This window comes from Anomalospiza imberbis, chromosome 1, assembly GCF_031753505.1.
Source record: "Anomalospiza imberbis isolate Cuckoo-Finch-1a 21T00152 chromosome 1, ASM3175350v1, whole genome shotgun sequence".
NCBI lineage: Eukaryota > Metazoa > Chordata > Aves > Passeriformes > Viduidae > Anomalospiza > Anomalospiza imberbis.
The window spans coordinates 8,235,029-8,252,959 of NC_089681.1; the positions used below are offsets into that span (position 1 = coordinate 8,235,029).

The window sequence follows — 17,931 nt, forward strand, 5'->3', positions numbered from 1 at the left end:
TCTCTCTCCCCTTCTTTAATCCAATCCATCTCTCTCTCTTTGCTCTATCATCCTATTCCTTTATCCAAACCCCACTGCTGTGTGCTTACACTAGGAGAACAGGGACTAGCTTACACCAATTTCCATGCAAAGTGAGTAATTTATCAATAAAACTTTGTCAACTTCACGGACTTTTGTCATTGTTTGTCAACATGAGCACCTATGAATCTTGGGTGTTCCCCTTTCTTAGAAGGGTGGGACACCATATAAAGTCCCTTCTGCCTCTTTCAAAATCCCAGACAGAATTATCATGACAATTCTTTATACTACAGTGTGAATTTATTCACTCAAGACACACATCTAAACAATCTTCATTTCAGGGATCTGAGGAAAGTATAAAACGATACACAGCACAGAGCAGATGCTGCTTTAAATCACATCCTAGAGGAACTGAAGTAGAGAATTCCCTAGGGAGACATTATCTTCCTAATCTGTTTACTTCCTAAAGCTGGTATCAAGCTTTTAGCCATATCACAGGGTGCCAATGTCAAACAACTGCCTCTTAAAATCCCCCCAACAGATTTAATTATGTATTTTGTCACTGTGCTTTAGAATGTGCAGAAAAGGTTCTCCAAAGGAAATCTGGTGTCCTTTGCAGCAGTGATGCCTAAAAAGAGGAGCAAGCAGCAGAATGCTAATACAAGCTTTCTGATCATTTTTTCTTCTGACTTGAAAAGCAGAAATCTACAAAACAACAACACACACACATGCAAACACAGACTTAAGAGTTTTAAATAAAACCAGTAAATTCACTATAAATGTAGCTGCAAGCACTGCATGAGATCAAATGTACAGAAGACCATGGCTAGAAGGGAGTCTGAGCACATGCACAGCAGGTAGGCAGCAAGCCAGACACAGGGTGGTCCATAAGCTAGAGAAATGATGAATTGCTGTAAGCTCATATTAGAAGCTAAACTGAGATCAGCACAAACAACCTTGCCAATTTTATGGTGAGATCATTTAGCAGGAGCACAGTGATTAGCTACAGGCCTGCTTTTCCCAAGCTTTGCTGAACTTATCTCCCTAAACCCCTGGAACAAGCCTAGCCTATCTGAAGAAATTTACTAGGTCAACATGTGGAGCACAGACATTATGTGCCAAAACATGTACACAATGACCCTTCCCAATTATTATATCAAAGAGCATTAGGCCTAAAGCTATGAGGATGGAAAGGAACACCAAAAAAATCTGTAATTTGTTAATTTTTCTAGATGGTAATTGAGACACTGAAGTAGATTGAAGTACAGGTTTTGTAAGCAGAAAGGAAGAGACTAAATTTCAGATACTCAGTGTATCTGTACATCACCAGATGTACCAGATCCAGGGCAACCCTGTGCTCAGTTTTTATTATCTGTTGCAAGTGACAAGCCTGCACAGGTAGTATGTAGTCTACCAAAACAGACAATGTTGGAAAGAAGCATCCTCTTTCTTCGAAATCTAGGAAAACAGATCAAGTGACATTCGTACCCAGCTGCTCAACTCAGTCTCAGTGGTGGTCAGGTGTGAAATGCTGTACAGTACCTGAATTAAGACATGTGAAAAAGGACATCGGAAGCCCACAGATTGAATGCCATCTAGAATGAAAATTGCCCCTTAAAGCTGGCACCAATCTGAGACAGATGAGTTCTTCATGACAGACTTTAACCTATCTGGGGATCATGCTAGAAATCAACATCAGTGCTGCATTTCCAAGAGATCATCTAGTAAGACATGTAAAAAAACCACAAATTGTTTTTACATATTATTAATTTTCTTAGTGCTGTCATAAATTTCATGTAAGCTACAAGCCCAGCCACAAGCAAACCAATCTCCACTTTTCATTAAGAAAGGAAAAGAAAATCTGCTTTCAAGACAAGCCCATCAGGAGGGAAAAGTTTTGAGGCACACAGTCATTTGAGGGTCAATTTATCCCATTGAAGGTATAAAATAAACATTTCTCTTCTCTGTGAATCTAGTAGCTACTATTTTCCTTACACATCCGAGAGGGTATCTGATCAGATTTCCCCCAGGAAAGGCAGGAATCCAGTAGAGCAGGTTGCTCAGAGCCCCATCCAGCCTGGCCTTGGACACTTCCGGAGGCGGTGTGTCCAAAACTTCTATGGGCAACTGTGTCAGTGCTTTACCACCCTCACAGTAAAGGATTTCTTCCTAATATCTGATGTAAATATCTTCTGATTTAAAACTGTTGCCCCTTGTCCTGTCACTATCTGCCCATGTAAAAGTCTTTGTCTCTCTTTTTTATAAGCTGCTTTTATAAGTAATGGAAGGCTACAATGACTCCACCATGAAGCTTTCTCTTTTCCAGGCTGAACAACACAAAATCTTTCAGCTGGAGAGTCAGAGCTGGAGAGAGGAGGAGAAATGGAGGAAATCAATTTTGATTGGGACCTGGAGATGCCCATGCAGTAAGACATAGTTATAAATAAGTCTGTAAAAGAGAAGTTCCTTTTCTAATGTAGACTACAAAGCCATGTGGTAATTGCACATTGGATGCATCTTGTTCACTTCTCATAGTCACTGCAAAGGATAAATGACAGGCAGAACAGCATGACTAAAATATCAATGACTTAAAGGAATATTTATGCTAATAAAAGATAATTTGCACAAACAAATTAATTTGATCTAGTCCACAAATAAATCTCCCTGGTAGTCAAATTTATGAGAGTATTGGCTCCAAAAATGTACTGGAGCAAGTCACCAGCTCTGTGCAGTGCTGTAGAAGATTTCAGGTTTGGTCATTAGCAGTAACCACACTTGTGAGACACTCAGTAGATCACTGGAATCTTTGGCACTGGTGAAATGTGTCAAAACCCACCCACTCTCCTCAGCTTCTCTGAGCAAGGAGCTGCATTCACAACTGCTGGGTGCAAACCCTGGGCCTCCCTCTGCTAAATGCAGAGGGGATCATTGCACTGACCTCACAGGAGTCTTGACAATTCTATGTAAAATGCCTGATTTTAATGCAGCCAAAGGTAGAGTACATAAACTCTACATTGGAAGAGTCGGCATGACTTTGCTGTTTGAGCTCAGCTTTAACCTCTCTGTGTCTGCAGAGCAGAATGGAAACAATTCTTTTGCTACAAGGAACAAACTCTGAAGATTGTGAGCTGCCCAGACCATGGAGGAACATGCAGCTGCCAGGGAGAAGGGAATGAATGCAGGTGAGGGAGATCCCGAGAGTTCCTTATGAAGATACCGGTATGGACAGGGAGAGGTGGGAAACCCAGAGCTGCTACAAGGGCTGTTCCTTTTGAATGAAGTGTTAAGCTACAGCAGGATGTGTAATGTGTGGGGATGTGCAAAAAGGAGGAGGAAAAAAAAGGATGGTCTGGACAGAGAAGGTAGAAATTTCCTTTAAGGGGAGAAACTGGTGATGCTAAAGCAACACAACTGCAAGATCTGAAGGGTTAAACTCTGTGTTTACAGAGCCATCCAGTAGGAAACACAGCTGTATCAACAGGAAGTGGAATCTGGAGTCAGAAGTGCATTTTTAAACTTGTCCTTTTCTTTCTCAAACCTACCAAGGAGATTAACAGTGGAGATTTAACACAAAAAAGAAAGACCTCAAGTGTGCACACTCTGCAGCAACAAAGGACGGGGAGGGGAGAGGGCAGGTTCCAGTGTGCTGGCACAGCACTTATCAGCAGTAGCATCCATTTTCCAGCCCACCATGAAGACATAGAGCCTATTCAAGGCTCAAGGAAGTCTCACATGATGGGAATTTTCTGACATGAGGATGACTGACAGGCCTTGGGTCGAGCTGAGCCAGAAGCAGCCAAAGTGCTGTGGACCAGACCTCCATGGCTGTCCATCTCTCAGCATACACCCCCACATTTTGCCTGGTCTTCAGGCCACTTTTCTCCTCTCTCCTCAACTCTCCATGGTTGAATACTCTTAAGAAGTTATAATTTCAATTTTGCATTTCTCAATTCCTTCAGCCAAGCTCCCAGCCCCAGAGGAGTGTCCAACTCTCATTGGTTTCAATATAAAACTCAGACACAAAGTAGAGTAAAATAAAGAGATGTTAGAATATTGGTGTAGATCAGGTTCCTGACCCTACCCAGAGCTCCCCTTAGCTTTCCAAGAAAACAGTGGAATTCAGACTTTTAACTGTAATACAAAAGGACTTTTCTTCCTGTTTCCCCTCTTCCTCCACCCCCCATTTCTGATAAAGTTCATCACAACTCTACAAAAATTGCAGGAAATGTATTTGCATTTTTATCAGAAGGTGAGTAAAAAACCTGCAAATTTTGTTACATGGCACTTGGAGTGTCCTTCCTACTCAGTCTCTTTCATTAGAAAAAACAAACCACAGACACACAAGCAAGCCAACCTGTTACAAAGAGACTGATGCAAAATGAGAAGGAAAACATTTTATTTTTCCAAATGCACTCATTTTGCAAGCCAAGAACTAATGATTTCAAGTCTGCTACAAACTGCATGGTGGTTGGGGGGAGTTTAAGGCTGACATTTAGGGACCAGAGTCTCACCCCCCATGTTGACAAAGCCCACAACCATTAACCCCTCAGGTCAGAAGAGAAAACAGATACTGCCTGCTTGGTAGTGGCTGTGGAGAGAGTATGCCTGGGTTTCACAGTCACTCTGCCATATTTTTACCTTATTTTCAATCATTAAGAGGGATTTAGATCCATATCCTGTTTGTTTGGGGGTTTTATTTCAGGTAATTACTCAACTCAGGGGAAATGGTGATGTATTATTTCATGCCATAGATTTTAATAGCATCAAATAATCCACACAGATTGACCCAAAAAAATCCCAAAAAACAAACAAACAAAAAACCCCCCAAAACCAACCAAAAAGTAAAAACAAACACTGTCTTAGACTTTAATAGCATCAAAGGGAAATAAGATGATCACAAAATATTTTGAGATTTAAAAAATACCAAAAAGCACCATGGGTTTCCACAGGCAGAGGCTGAAAACCCAGGGCAACTGCCAGGAGGCAGCAGGTATATTCATAACATAAAGAGCATTCGGAATGTCTGCTATTCAAATATCTCAGAAAGATTTATTCAATGTTCGTGAGAAGGGAATAAAAGAATGGTTTTGTTCCACAACAGCGTTTTCTCAGCACTGAACTGGGGTTCATGAGGAAGTTCCCATCAACAGATGCTCTGAGATCCTCTCTGCATTTCAGGTTTAAGGGAAATCTCTTTTTAATAGTTTGGCTACTTGATAACATTCTTTAAAGAAAACCTTGAATTCAGATTCAAAATTTTCACCTTGATGTTCTCTCAGATTTGTAAAGTTTCCTTACTTTGTCATGGACAATTTCACCACATCTGGTCTGTGTTGGTCTGGATTTCCATAGAGCTCACATTTAAAATTCAACAGACCTGGCACGGGAAAGTTCCTTCTCTTGGCTGCTAACTCGTGGCTAGGAAAAGAATTCTTTTCCTTTCTGAAAATCAGCAGCACTTGGCTGAGAATATTTGGCATGCAAGGCTTGGATAAATCTGGTTGTAAAGGTGGTTATAAGGTGGTTATAAGGTGGTTATAAAGGTGGTCAGCTCCCAGGGCCAGTGCATTGTGACAGCTCTGAATCAGGCGTTTGCTCCTACCCTGGAGCCCACGTCAAGGGGAGGTCACTGGGGCTGTGGGTGCCCAGGCCCCGGGGTCACTGACTGGGGTTCATCTGCCTTGGCAGCCCCACACTGTGGCCCTGGGAGGCAGAGTCCCTGGTGCTGACAGGAGAACACCACGGGGTTCTCTCAGCCACGTTTTGGCTGCCCAGAGCAGCAGCTGAGCGGAGCATCAAGGATGAGAAGCCAGCAGGGGGACACAGCCAAAGCGAGCTTGGAGACAAGATCACCTGGAGAAGTCTCCCATGTGAGGCCTTGGAGATGGGCTGATCCAAACAATTTTTTCTAAGGGATATTTTTTTCTTTTTAGTGAGAACTGCTCTGGGGGAACAGTCAGCAGAGTGATGGCTATGGGCAGCTTCTTGTTCCATGTGCCACGAAAGAGAAGGCAACGGGGTGATGAGTCCCTGAACAGGGAGAACAGGCTGTTCCTGAAGATCTGGCCCAGAAACAGCCAAAAGAGCAAATTTGTGCAGTGGGAATGAGGGGGCTTAGAAAAAGTCAGAGCCAGCTCTTGAGCCAGTCTGGGCTTTGCACTACAGAATTTATTCCAGATATACTTGAAGCTCAGATTCTCTTTTAATACACAACAGAAAGACCCAAAAAGCAGCTGTACCTTCCCTACCACCCCTAACAAAAGCTGACACATTGCAAATGTGGAAGAAAATAGAGAGAGGCCTTGACTTTTACAAGACTTTGGGGGCAAAACTATAACTTTTGAATTAAATACAGTGGGAACTACAAGTAAGGAAAAGAGAACACTTCCTGGCACAAATTCACTAAGAAAAAAAAGAAAAGGAGTGAAATTATAAATCTAGAAAAAGGATGAATTGAGCTGGAGAATTAATCCTTTCAATCCCAATGTCAGTGGAAAGAGAACTGGAATTCAGAGCTTTGGTAAAAAGAGATGCCAGAGAATAAACCTAAAAATCTGATGCAAGAATTAAATATGAAGGCTGATATACTTAAAGGTATCACCTCTCCAACTCAGAATGCACACACACCACATGCACAAGCAAGAAGAGCGTGTCACATTCTGTTTCTAGGAGGGATTACTCAGGGTGGAAAGAAGCAACTTTCATGAAGGTGATATTATTAAATGATGCTGTTTTAATCTGGGGCTCCCGGGGAGAAATGACTGTCCCACAGGCAGACAGGCTATCAGTGGCAGAGCCAGAAATAGCAGTTAGATTTCTTGTTCCTACACTGTGACCATACCATGATCCCTCCTCCTACACACAGCTAATAAACTAAGTCACTGAGTTCTTACTGGATGCAAAAAAGAAATTGTTCCACGGAGCTGCCTCTCAGGTGCTGTCAGCTCAGCAAAGCCAGTTTCTTAGTGTTTGGATTTCAACCCTCACATGCACCTGATGCCTGCAAAAGGGCAGAACTCTTTCACCTCTCCCACACCTTCAAATCCCACGCATCAGTGGTGATCAGCAGTTTATAGCTTGATGGATCTGTGCAGAGTGATGAAATGGGTCTTTCACACTATTCCCTCTTGCTTGCAGGCAGCTCTGATACTGCTGGGGCCCAGGGCTAAACCAAGCCGGTGACAAAATTCCTGTTTGTGATCCAGAGACCTGCTGACACTATGAATGTCATCACACAGAACAAAACAAAGCAGAACAAAATAGAACTTTGCTCAGGCCAGGGTATTGCTGCCACTTCCCCATCCCAAACGATGGCAGCCTGGAAAGTGGCAACTCCTCAGCCCTTAAACAGTTAACGCTGCTGCTTCCACCCATGGAGGAGGACACCAGCTGTGTGGTCTGTCTCTCGGAGGATGAAGATGAATTGCTAATTATGTGGTTACTAACATTTTGGTCTCCCACAGCCCCGACACGCGAGGGCAGTGTTGGTGCACAAATGGTGCTCCCCAGCAGAACCCTGCTTCTCCCGAGCATCCCCCCCTGGGCCAAGGCTGCTCCACGGACACCATTTGGACCAGGAAAACCACATTCGAGGAGCGGATGGGGAGGGGGCGGGAGGTGTTAAGCCAGGATATTTATATCCTGTCAGCTCCCACTGCAGAGGCAGTTTTTCTAAGGAGGTTTCTCTTGTATGTCAGAGGGTGAGCAATGAAACCACGATCAACCCCTTTATAGTCCTATAGTCACATGGGAATGAAACAAATTCAATTATTTAATAATTGCTCTATAAAATGTCACAGTTATCGAGGATGCAGAGTTTTTGAAGGAATCTCAACTTTGCTGCTGTAGTATCCATTCACTCCTCTAATCAAATACTCCTGACTCCCAGATGATACTCTGGCAAGCATTTTAATATAGCTGGGACAGGGAGAAACAGTGAAAAACATGGCACAAATATCTTCTCAAGTGCAAGCAGACTCTCTGTATGATATGTATGGAAAAACTGACACAAACCAAAAAAATACAAAGGGAGTGGGGGTTGCATATATTCCCTATATACACACACACACGGAAACCACAAAGAATTAAGCATATCATCTTTAAAAAGCAGAAATATCTTGTTTGAGCCTGAAACTAGGTATGTAATACATTGTTCCACCGCAAATCTGGGAGCTCACCCACAGCCAGGCAGCTTTGGTGGGCAAGGAATTCACCAGCCTTCGTAAGCAAGATCACACTACCTCTGTGGGGAACCCCAGTGCACTGAGAAAAAACAGCACAGGTTGTGATGCAAAATCTGGAAATATAAGTCAAGCAACCTCCCAGATTCCACTACTTATGACCCCTTTGTCAGGCTCAAGGACTGCTGGGCCTTATAGAATAAATGTAATTTTAAAAATGTGCCCTTGGGACTCTACCAGAACAGTGAAAATTAATAGTGAACACTCTCCATAAATGAACTGCAGTGTTAAATAGCAGGGATGTCATTTTATATTTAACTACGAGGGTCAAATGTGGAAATAAAACTCACAGAAAGGAGCCAAATGAATTTGCCTTCATTCTCTTACTTCAATGTTTATCAGCCCACTCACAGATGCTGTGGGTATGATCCAGTCCTGTAAGTCCAAGATCTTGCAGGAAATATTGCCAGCAGTACTTATCAATAAATCACCTGCTGAATGGCCAAACTAGTTAATGAAATCTGGCTATTTTCCTAATTATTGTTTTCTACCCTTTTTTTTCCCCTCTCATTAAAATGTAACCAAAGAGTTTCATAGTGTAATTCATTTGCAGATCCTTAGCACTGGCTGCAGTTTTTGTGGTTTGTCTTCCTTGCTAAACAGCTAAAATGACCCAGCTGTTAGTCTCAACCCAAGGAACTGGTAGCCTGGGGGCAGCCAGGAACATGTGCCAGCCATTCAGAGGAGAACTTAATTCTCCACATATGGATTTCAATGTCTCTGCCTCCTTATCAGCCAGATACAGAGTTCCCTTTGTCACAGCTGATAGAAGTGGGTGATCATAAATGTGAGCTATAGCCTGCTTGGTCATCACATAAACCTAGTAATATACTGGTGGACTTGAAAAAAACAGAAAGGAGGACTTGCAAGTCCAAAACCTCAGCTACAGAGTGACCTCATGTGCCCACAGCTATGAGAATGCCAAGGACACATCAGGCATGGTAGTGATGATGGCACAGGGGTGTAGAGCACAGCCAGGAGATGCTATAGAATAGTCATGGCACTTTCTGGGGGAGTTCCCAGTCTCTCTGCAGAGCCCTGGTATATTATTGTTCACCCAGTGCAAGATATATTATTGTTCACCCAGTTTTATCCCTACATGGATAAAACAAGTTCACCAGAGTCATTGCTTTGGGTGATTAGTGTTGTCCTCAAAAGGCATCAAACTGTGTTCCAGCAAAGCCATGCTCCATTTTTTACTCTATGTTCTTCTTTCACAGGCCAAGGATATCTGTGTGGAGAAGAGGAAACTTCAGCAAGAGAAAAAACAATCCCCTACCCTTCCTGCAATCACTTGTAACTCAAAAGCTTCAGTAAGAAAACAACAAAAAGAAAAGCCTGATCATAGTGTGGAAAATTGGTGGAGCATGGAAAGAATCAAAAACTTTAAGCCACTCAGAAATTAAAATGTGAGCTGCATTTACAAATTCTAGAAAAGGGAAAGTGCAACAGTTCATGCAGCTACATATTATTGCTACCTTCTAATGAAAATAAAATCAAATGTTTAATAATGATAGTCAGTGAGTCATTCAGAGCAATTTTGGTCAAACCTGTGAAGCCTGTGTGGGCTGCACTGTTCCTGGTGGCATACAGCTGATTTTCTGTCAGTCATTGTACAAAATTACAAAGTTGCTTACTACCCCTGACTTTACTGTGTTCTTTTCCTTATACACAGATACTGCAAGGGTGCAAGGGGTAATGGGTTTAAACTGAAGGAGGGTCAGTTTGGGTTAGACTTAAGGAAGATTTTTGGAAGGGTGGTTGAACACTGGCACTGGGTGCCCAGACAGGTGGTGGATGCTCCATCCCTGAAAACACTGACAGTCAGGTTGGAGGGCTCTGAACAGCTCTGGCTGAGTTGCAGCAGGGTTGGACAGTATAACCTTTAAAGGTCCTGTCCAACCCAAACCATTCTATAATTCTATGAGTACACATGATATTTTCATATTTCTGAATCTAATGTAAATACCAACTGAGTCAAGCTACACAGTTACATGTTAGAGATGTAATAATAAAACCAATCCGTCATATCTTCTTGGAAGCCTTTCACTGGAGATTATTTTAATATGTTTGGAAGGGAAAGGGTAAGTTTACTTTAAGATGAGTAGGAGTTTGTTTCATGCTGGATGAAGAGATCTTGCTGCACCTTCCCCTCACCAAGCATGAGAATTTTTTTTCCTAGGAATTATTGTGAATTTGCAATGCAAAGTCATAGGATAAAGTCCTTTTGCAGTGCTGGAATTGCTCTGTGACAGCAAAGGCTTAACTGTGCAGGTGTCCAGCAACATCAGGATCCAGGTGACTCATAACCCTCCGTGGATGAGCCCACAATTATTTCTGCAAATACCTCTCAGGTTTCCTTTTGGGCTCATTGCTCGCCATCCTGGATTTCATGAAACTTGGCCTTCCAACTTGCTCATCTCTTGTTTGCTTTATAGGTTAAGTGGAATGACAGACCCAGACTAATAAAACAGAAGAACAACGTGGGAGCTATTGAGAAAGAGAAGAGGAACTGAGATGACCACAGAGTCGTGGAATGCATTACCAACCCAAGTATTAGAAATTCATTATTTGAGTTGTGTCACAAAGTGCTATCTTCTTCCACAGCTATTTCAGCCTTAAGGCTCTCCTTTCCTTCCCCAACCACAAGAATATTTACTTGTGGGACAGAGTCAGTGGTTGGCACCCACAGAGGTAAAAATGCCTTTTTTTCCTTTTACTTTCCCACACCTCGCCCAGATGCAAAGATTACAAAGCCCAGCAGCAGACTATGAGAAAATACAAGGGATTAAAAGGACTCCAGAAGCTTCACCCAGGATGCCAGAACACACATAATGTTTCAGTATGGATGCAAGTAAATAACAGAGCACCAGCAGAGGTACATCCCAAAGCTGGGAAACCACCAGGCTGTAGAACCCGTGATCCTCACCCATAGCTAGGAAACTCAGAGCAGCACTGGAGAATACCTGCACAGAGCTCCTAAAGCAGCAGAGTCCCTTGACCCTGCAGCACAACTGCAAAAATCAGATCTGTGATCTCCTGAAGCAATGGGAAGCTGAAGAGATCTCACCTCAGGGTGCAGAAAACCCTGGGTGGCACAACATGTGAAGAGGGAATGATGGGGAAATTGGGTGCTGGAAGTCCAGTCCAACTTGGTGGACATCACAACAAAGGAAACAAATGAGTAGCTTTTCTTTAGGCCTATCAACTACCAGTCAATGTTTCTACTCAACAGAAAGGGAAACTTGTGCTTTTAAGACAAGGACCATAAGAAAGAGGATGCTTGAATTATATCATATGAAAGCAAAGGGGGAAGCAGGAGGAATAAATTAATCCAGGATACCTACCCAAACCTCCTACTAACAAATCTGAAAGATTGAGTAAAATCTCACCCTGCTTTCTGGCCCACATCATGAGGCACTGTCAGGTTCAATATTCAAATGTATCTTCAGCTGAAGCTGTGGGTGTCCAGCTTTTGCCAGGCCACAGCTGCCAAGGTTCACATACATTTCTTGGGTTTAAAAACAGCTTCAATTCCACTCATGCATGAGAGCCAGGGCTGTCCAGACAGGAATGCTCAAGACCCCTCTGGGACACTGAGACATCCAAAAGGAGCAGTTCTCAGTAAGCTGAGCCCTGGCAAGATGCTAAAGCAACTCTTAACATCCTAACATGGGAGCCCAGAGCTTCTGAAGAACAAAGACAAATGTCCCATATGGGTATAGAGGACTTCTGAAATTTTTGAGCATAGCACCTGGGGAAGGCAGGAGAAACTAAACATGCTTGAGTCCTCGAAAGGACAGACACACAGAATCATCATATAAATCTCACACTTTTGCTAAAATCCATAGCTATCACTTTTATCTAGTGCCTTCTGGAGAAGCCTCACCTGAGGGCAGGACTGCTGCAGTGTGGAATGGGGACAGGACCTGTCCCAGGGGACATAAACAGGCAGTGGCATAACTGTGAGGAGGGTGAGGAAACCAATTCCTGTCCACAGCTCTGTGGTGGTCAATGCTGGAAAAGATACTGTTTCACACTACCAAAGCAAATTCAGAAGCTTACAGGAAAAAGTATGAAAGAAAATATATCAGGTCCTACTTCTGTGTGTGTGTGTCTCTGTGTGTGTGTGGGGGGGGGGTACATAGGAAGCATCTTCATCAGAAACAGACTTGGGTGTGGGCCTCTGATCCATGTGAAGAACATTCAGTGCTACCTTCAGGATGTTGCCTTAGCAATGATTTCACTCTGCAAGTGGATGTGTGATGAGGGTCTGCCAAATGAAAGATCAGCTTTGGGAAGGCCCTGTGCACAATGCAGCCATACCCATGGGAGCTGTGTCTGCCAAATTCAAGCCTCAAATGTCAATTTCCATAGCTGAATCTTCAGCTGCTATAACCAGAGCAATTTAATTGTCATCTACAATTTATGGAAATGTAGGATAAGAGCCCCTCTACAGAGAAGTGTATCCAGTCTAACTCTGGTAACCAGATGTTGCCAAGCAAGAGGGAATAGTGGGAAGGTTAGAAGGACAAGGCACAGCGACTTTGAACCTGTGCTGCCTGAGATTATCTGTGCATCATTAGCCATGGTGCAAACCAGGAGCATTCCGTTAAGAAGCACTTAACAGGTGCTTCTGTTAAACCTCAGCTCACCCTCCCTGGAGAGCCGTGGGGATTTTACAGGGAAGAATAAAGGTGTCACCTTTTCTTTTCTTTGTGTTCTTGCTTTGCTTTGGTTTGGTTTTTTGTTTATGTTTGGTGAAAATAAGTTTTTTCCTGGAAGAGCCCAAAGAAATTTTAAAAGTTTTTCCTGCTTCCAAATCCAAATATTTTAAAGATTAAATTCTTGGCTTTATATCTGTAAAATAAATCTCATAAAAGAAAGAAAAAGAACACATTGTGGTTCTTAGCACACAGCCTGAGGCAGCCCTGAGCCTGCGTCATTATCAGTTACTGTGTACTGAAGTAGGTGTCCACAAATGAGATGGTGTCAAATAAAACCATTTTTGAGCATCTCTCTCCTCCTTCCCACCCATCAAAGCCAAAAGTTTTGCGTTTGTGTACTATGACTGCCATCACATCAGATAAATCAATACCTGCCTACTAGTAGATGTGATGAAGAACAACTTGATTCTTTGCTTTCTTTCTCTATTTGAGAAGCCTGCAAGTTTGCATTCACCCTATTATTTTTTATTTTAGATTGTCAGATCCACATAGCACCCATTCCTTCACTTCAAATGTTTTAGAAACCTCCAATGCTGTTCTTCCTACATAAGCTCCTTTACGAATTTTCTACAAAGTGCAGAATAGTTTCTTTAATCATCACCCTGGTTTAGGACATTTTGTCCTTTCTGAATAAGTGGTCTCAAACTTCTGAGTCATCAGGACTACAGACTGAAGATGCTGGCTCTGGCTCTTTAATGTGCAACACTGAAAGGAGCCAACACATCCAGTTTTAAAGCCCTTGCTGCAGAAATGACTCAGGCACTGAGGAATCTCAGCCTGGTTGAAGGGACTTAGGCTCCCATGGTCTCTGTCCTTATAGCTTTGTAAAAAAACAAACAAACAAAAAAAAAAGGATTTCAAAAAATTTTTCAAAACTTATGCCTAAAATTCCAGCTATATTCAGTTATTTTTTTTTCTTCACAAGCCCATCACCTGTGCAGTTTTGCCTTAATAAAAACCCCTGTTGATAAAATTCTTTAAGAACTGAATAATTGCTTGTAGTTTCAAACAGTAGCAGGAGATGCAGAACCTGAGAGCTGCCTTCTGAGATGCCTTTGAGACCTGCCTGACCTTCCTATATTATCTCCTCTGCCTTTCTCCCTGGAACAATATTATATCTAACCCAGAGAACCCTCTTCTTTCCCAGTGGAACATCTTTTTCTGTCCATAGTTCTTCCTATATGTGAAGAGTGACAAGTCTCCAGGGAGACCACTGGGTTTTGCACAATGTGCACAGGAACCTGCCTGGTGCTAGCACTCCATTGATGTCTCTGCAGAGTTAGAAAGATCTTGTGGTTATGCCAGCAAAGACAGAAACTATGGATGATGAGGTGGGGCAGTGTTGGACCTTTACCAGTACTCATTTGTTGTGACTGATGACTTAACTAAAATATCTCATGAGCAGGATGGCCATGCCAGCTAAATATTCACAATATCCCAAAATGATTGCAATATTCCTTGTTTCTTCATACAGCACCCTTAATCAGGCCAAACTAAGAATTCTCTGATCCCAAAAGTCCTTTCAATACTACATAGGCTAATACTCCCTCATCGATGCTCTCCCATCCCCTCTCACTGATCCTTGCTGTACGCTTTTCTCATCCCTGTTTCCCCACTCCTTTGTATATGACAAACAGAAACTTGCTTTTCCTCAGCCTAGCAGCCTCCCATCACATCCCAGTTCAGGCATGGAGTGGGTCAGAGAAAGCCAGTTCATTACTGAGGAGAAATGATCCCCACTCCGTGGTTTCTAAAGCACAGCCTTCCAAGTTCCAGCCCCATGGGTGTGTTCAGGAGGTGACAGTGTCCCTGAATGCTCCAAGGAGCAGCTTCACCTGCTCTGCTCAATGGCCATCCTGAGCTGGATCTGAGCTGTTGAGACCCAGGAGACTTTTTAGGCTATTTTAAAAAAACTGTTTTGAACTCTTTCTAAATACTCTTTAGACCAAACATGCTGCTAGGAGTATCTGGATTGCATTCACTTGCCTACCCCCTCAGCAAGCGCATGTGCCTGCATGTATTGACACACTCACAGAGATTTTTCATGCCGCAGCAGGTTTTTTACAAAAATCTTTGATACCAAGGGAACCCAGGACAACCACCGCACAATTGATAAGGTTTGCACAGATCTCTCCTAGTGACAGCGTTTGGGGGGGGGGGGGGAGGGGGGGACAGGGGGCACCTCCCGCCTTTGACTTTTTCCTCGCTGAACAAAAATCAGCTGTAGTAAGAACCAACTTTCCGCAGGAGCGCAAGAGGTGCCGTTTGTTTGCTGTCGGTTTTGTAGTGTGTTTTATTTTACAGAAGAGGTCCTGTTATCAGCATCCACGCAGGACTTATCTCTGTGCCATCTGCTGTCACACAGGTGTGCCTGGTGTGCCGCACCACGCGTGCTGCTTTCCTGGATTAGGGTCTCACAAAACACGAACCAGCCCCTGCCTGCGCAGAGCAGTCGCTGCCAGCCCGCTCCGAGCACAGGGATGCTCAGACACCGCTGACACGTGTCTGGCTCCGGGAACACCCCACCTCGAGCTGGGTAGCCCAAACGGGTCTTTAACATCCCGCTCACTCCCGGGGTCCCCAAGGCTCCCTGATCCGCCGGGGATGGGGGACAGGGGACAGGGGACAGGGCACCGCTCACCCTCCGAGGACAGGCGCCGCTTCTCCCGTCGGAGCCTCACGCTCCCCACGGCTGCTCTCAGTCCAGCCCTCTCGCCCGGGAATTCTACCCGAGCTGCGGCAAGCGCCGGGAAAGGCAAAGCAAAACTCGGGCACCTTTGGGAAACAAGCGGCTTCCCCGGACCGGTTTTCCAAAGCGGAGAGGGAGGAAAGCGGCTGCAGCTGCTGGAGCAGCCGCTCCAAGAGATCGGGAGGGGGATCAAATCCTCCTCCCTCGGCGGCCCCGAGGCAGCGGCGGGAGCGGCTCCACCGGCGGGAGCGGCACCTCCGGGACCCGCTCCCGGTCCCGCTCCCGGTTCCGTCACGGCTTCGCCCCGCCCCGGTACCGGCACTCCTGGGCACCGCCGCCCGTCGGGAACCTGCCCTTTTTCCCCTCCATACCGGTCCCTGACAGCCTCAACCGTGCTGCTGAGGGGAATCTCCTCATCCTTCTTTTGCTCCATGGCACAAATAATGACAATGAGAAGAAAAAAAAAAAAAAAAAACCCTACAGTTTTCTGTGTTGATCCACCTGGATGCTGAGAAGAGCTCAACTCTGAGACGCTTCTGCATCCTTTCCTTTCCCCTTTCATCTTTCCTTTCACCTTTCCTTTCCTTTCCTTTCCTTTCCTTTCCTTTCCTTTCCTTTCCTTTCCTTTCCTTTCCTTTCCTTTCCTTTCCTTTCCTTTCCTTTCCTTTCCTTTCCTTTCCTTTCCTTTCCTTTCCTTTCCTTTCCTTTCCTTTCCTTTCCTTTCCTTTCCTTTCCTTTCCTTTCCACTCCCTTTCCTCTCAACTCTCCTTTCTCTTCCTGCTCTCCCACCTCCCACCTCCCCAAATCTTGCAGTGCCTTCCCTCCCACACGCAGCACACTCGGCTCTCCCAGCCCACCCTGCATTAAATCCCCAGTGTGTTTGCAGAAGACAGCTCTTCCCGGCAGTTTCCAAACTCACCTGCAAAATGCTGCTTGCTGCTAGAATCCAGGGCAAAAGCCACCTCATCCCTGGAAGCCGGGATTAAATACATTTGATTGAACCCAGATTTAGAGCCGTTTTGAACAAGAACACCACTTTGGGGAATGCAGAGCAATCCTGAACTGGCAACCCAGCCTAGGCACTCTGCCTTTTTCTCTTGGCTCTTTGGGGATTTTATTAAAGACAGACCTGACGTCACGGTGAAGGACAAGCCCTGCATTTTTCCTCTGGAGAAACTTTTCCTGCCTTCACTTCTTCATTTTTGTGTGTGGTGTTGTCCCACCTCCTGCATTTCAGTGCATCGCCGTGAGCCAAAGGGCTCTTAAAGGGAAAGCTGCAGCGCCGGGATCCAGCACGCTGCGATTTTAGCTCAGCTCCAAAAGGCTCGGAGCTCATCCCTCATGTTGCTGAAGGCATTCAGACTCTGGCAATGTAGCTAGTACAGCAAGAAATGTTTGATCTGACTGTACTGGTTACAATCAATGATATGACACGTATACAATTATTCACAGATGTTTGATGTATTTGATTTTTTAAAACAGTGACTTCATTTGAAGAGCAAAAGGACATATGTCCTGCACACCCTGTGGGAAGTAGTCTGACGACTCCTTTGGGACTCCTCTCTTTACAGAGCAACCCTAGATCATACGATCCCCTGCCATGCTGCACATCTCTTCCATGATTTCTGTGTTTAGGAGTGTGCATCAGCCCTGGGCCCAGTTACACTTCTATCCTGTGCCAGCAGTGGGCATGACAAATATTGTCCAGGTGCATGGGAGTGCAAACCCCACCTTGAACTCCAAACATCACCCCAACTTGAACTTGAACATCACCCCAAACTCTCTGATCACCTGTGTGCCTGCTAATGTATGCCCTGATTTTAGCTGAGAAATGTGTGATGTATGTTTCTCCTTTTACTTAGGCACAGGTATAGGTAAATCTGAATTTGAAAGAATTTGAAGTCTCTCTCATCCTTAAACTGAAGTAGAATATTATAAGGAAAATGAATGCTAGCAAAGGGAAGGAAAAACTCTTTTAAACAGCTTCACTGGTCTTAAATGCAAGAGTTTATTCATGGGCTAAAATTAGTGTCAAGGTAAATTTAAAAGTAGGCAAACCTTTCTTCTTGTTGTGACAGGCTGGGCAGTGATGGGTGGGTGAATCATTCTGATGGCCAAACTAGAACTGAGATGTTTCCTTTACTTCTCAGTTTTGCTTACCACCTGGAACTCAGGTGTGCCAGGTTGGGTTGGGATGAGCCACTCCCAGCCCCTCATCCTAAGCAGCCATCCAACATAAGAAGAATGTGGAGCTGTT

At 44.2% G+C, this 17,931-nt stretch overlaps 1 protein-coding gene across 4 annotated transcripts in view; it reads right to left on the bottom strand.

Moving 5' to 3' along the window:
* Positions 1 to 16,880, bottom strand: part of CCN4 (cellular communication network factor 4) — a 33,231-nt gene extending 16,351 nt beyond the window's left edge. The window contains exon 1 of one of the 4 annotated variants that reach the window (XM_068180656.1): positions 16,594 to 16,880. In XM_068180656.1, the coding sequence (XP_068036757.1) occupies positions 16,594 to 16,834 (241 nt within the window). In that variant the 5' untranslated portion in view covers positions 16,835 to 16,880. Of the gene's footprint in view, positions 1 to 16,155; positions 16,438 to 16,593 lie in introns of those variants that run through there. The other 3 variants (XM_068180640.1, XM_068180663.1, XM_068180630.1) reach the window with 3 other exon arrangements.
* Positions 16,881 to 17,931: the final 1,051 nt, after the last annotated feature.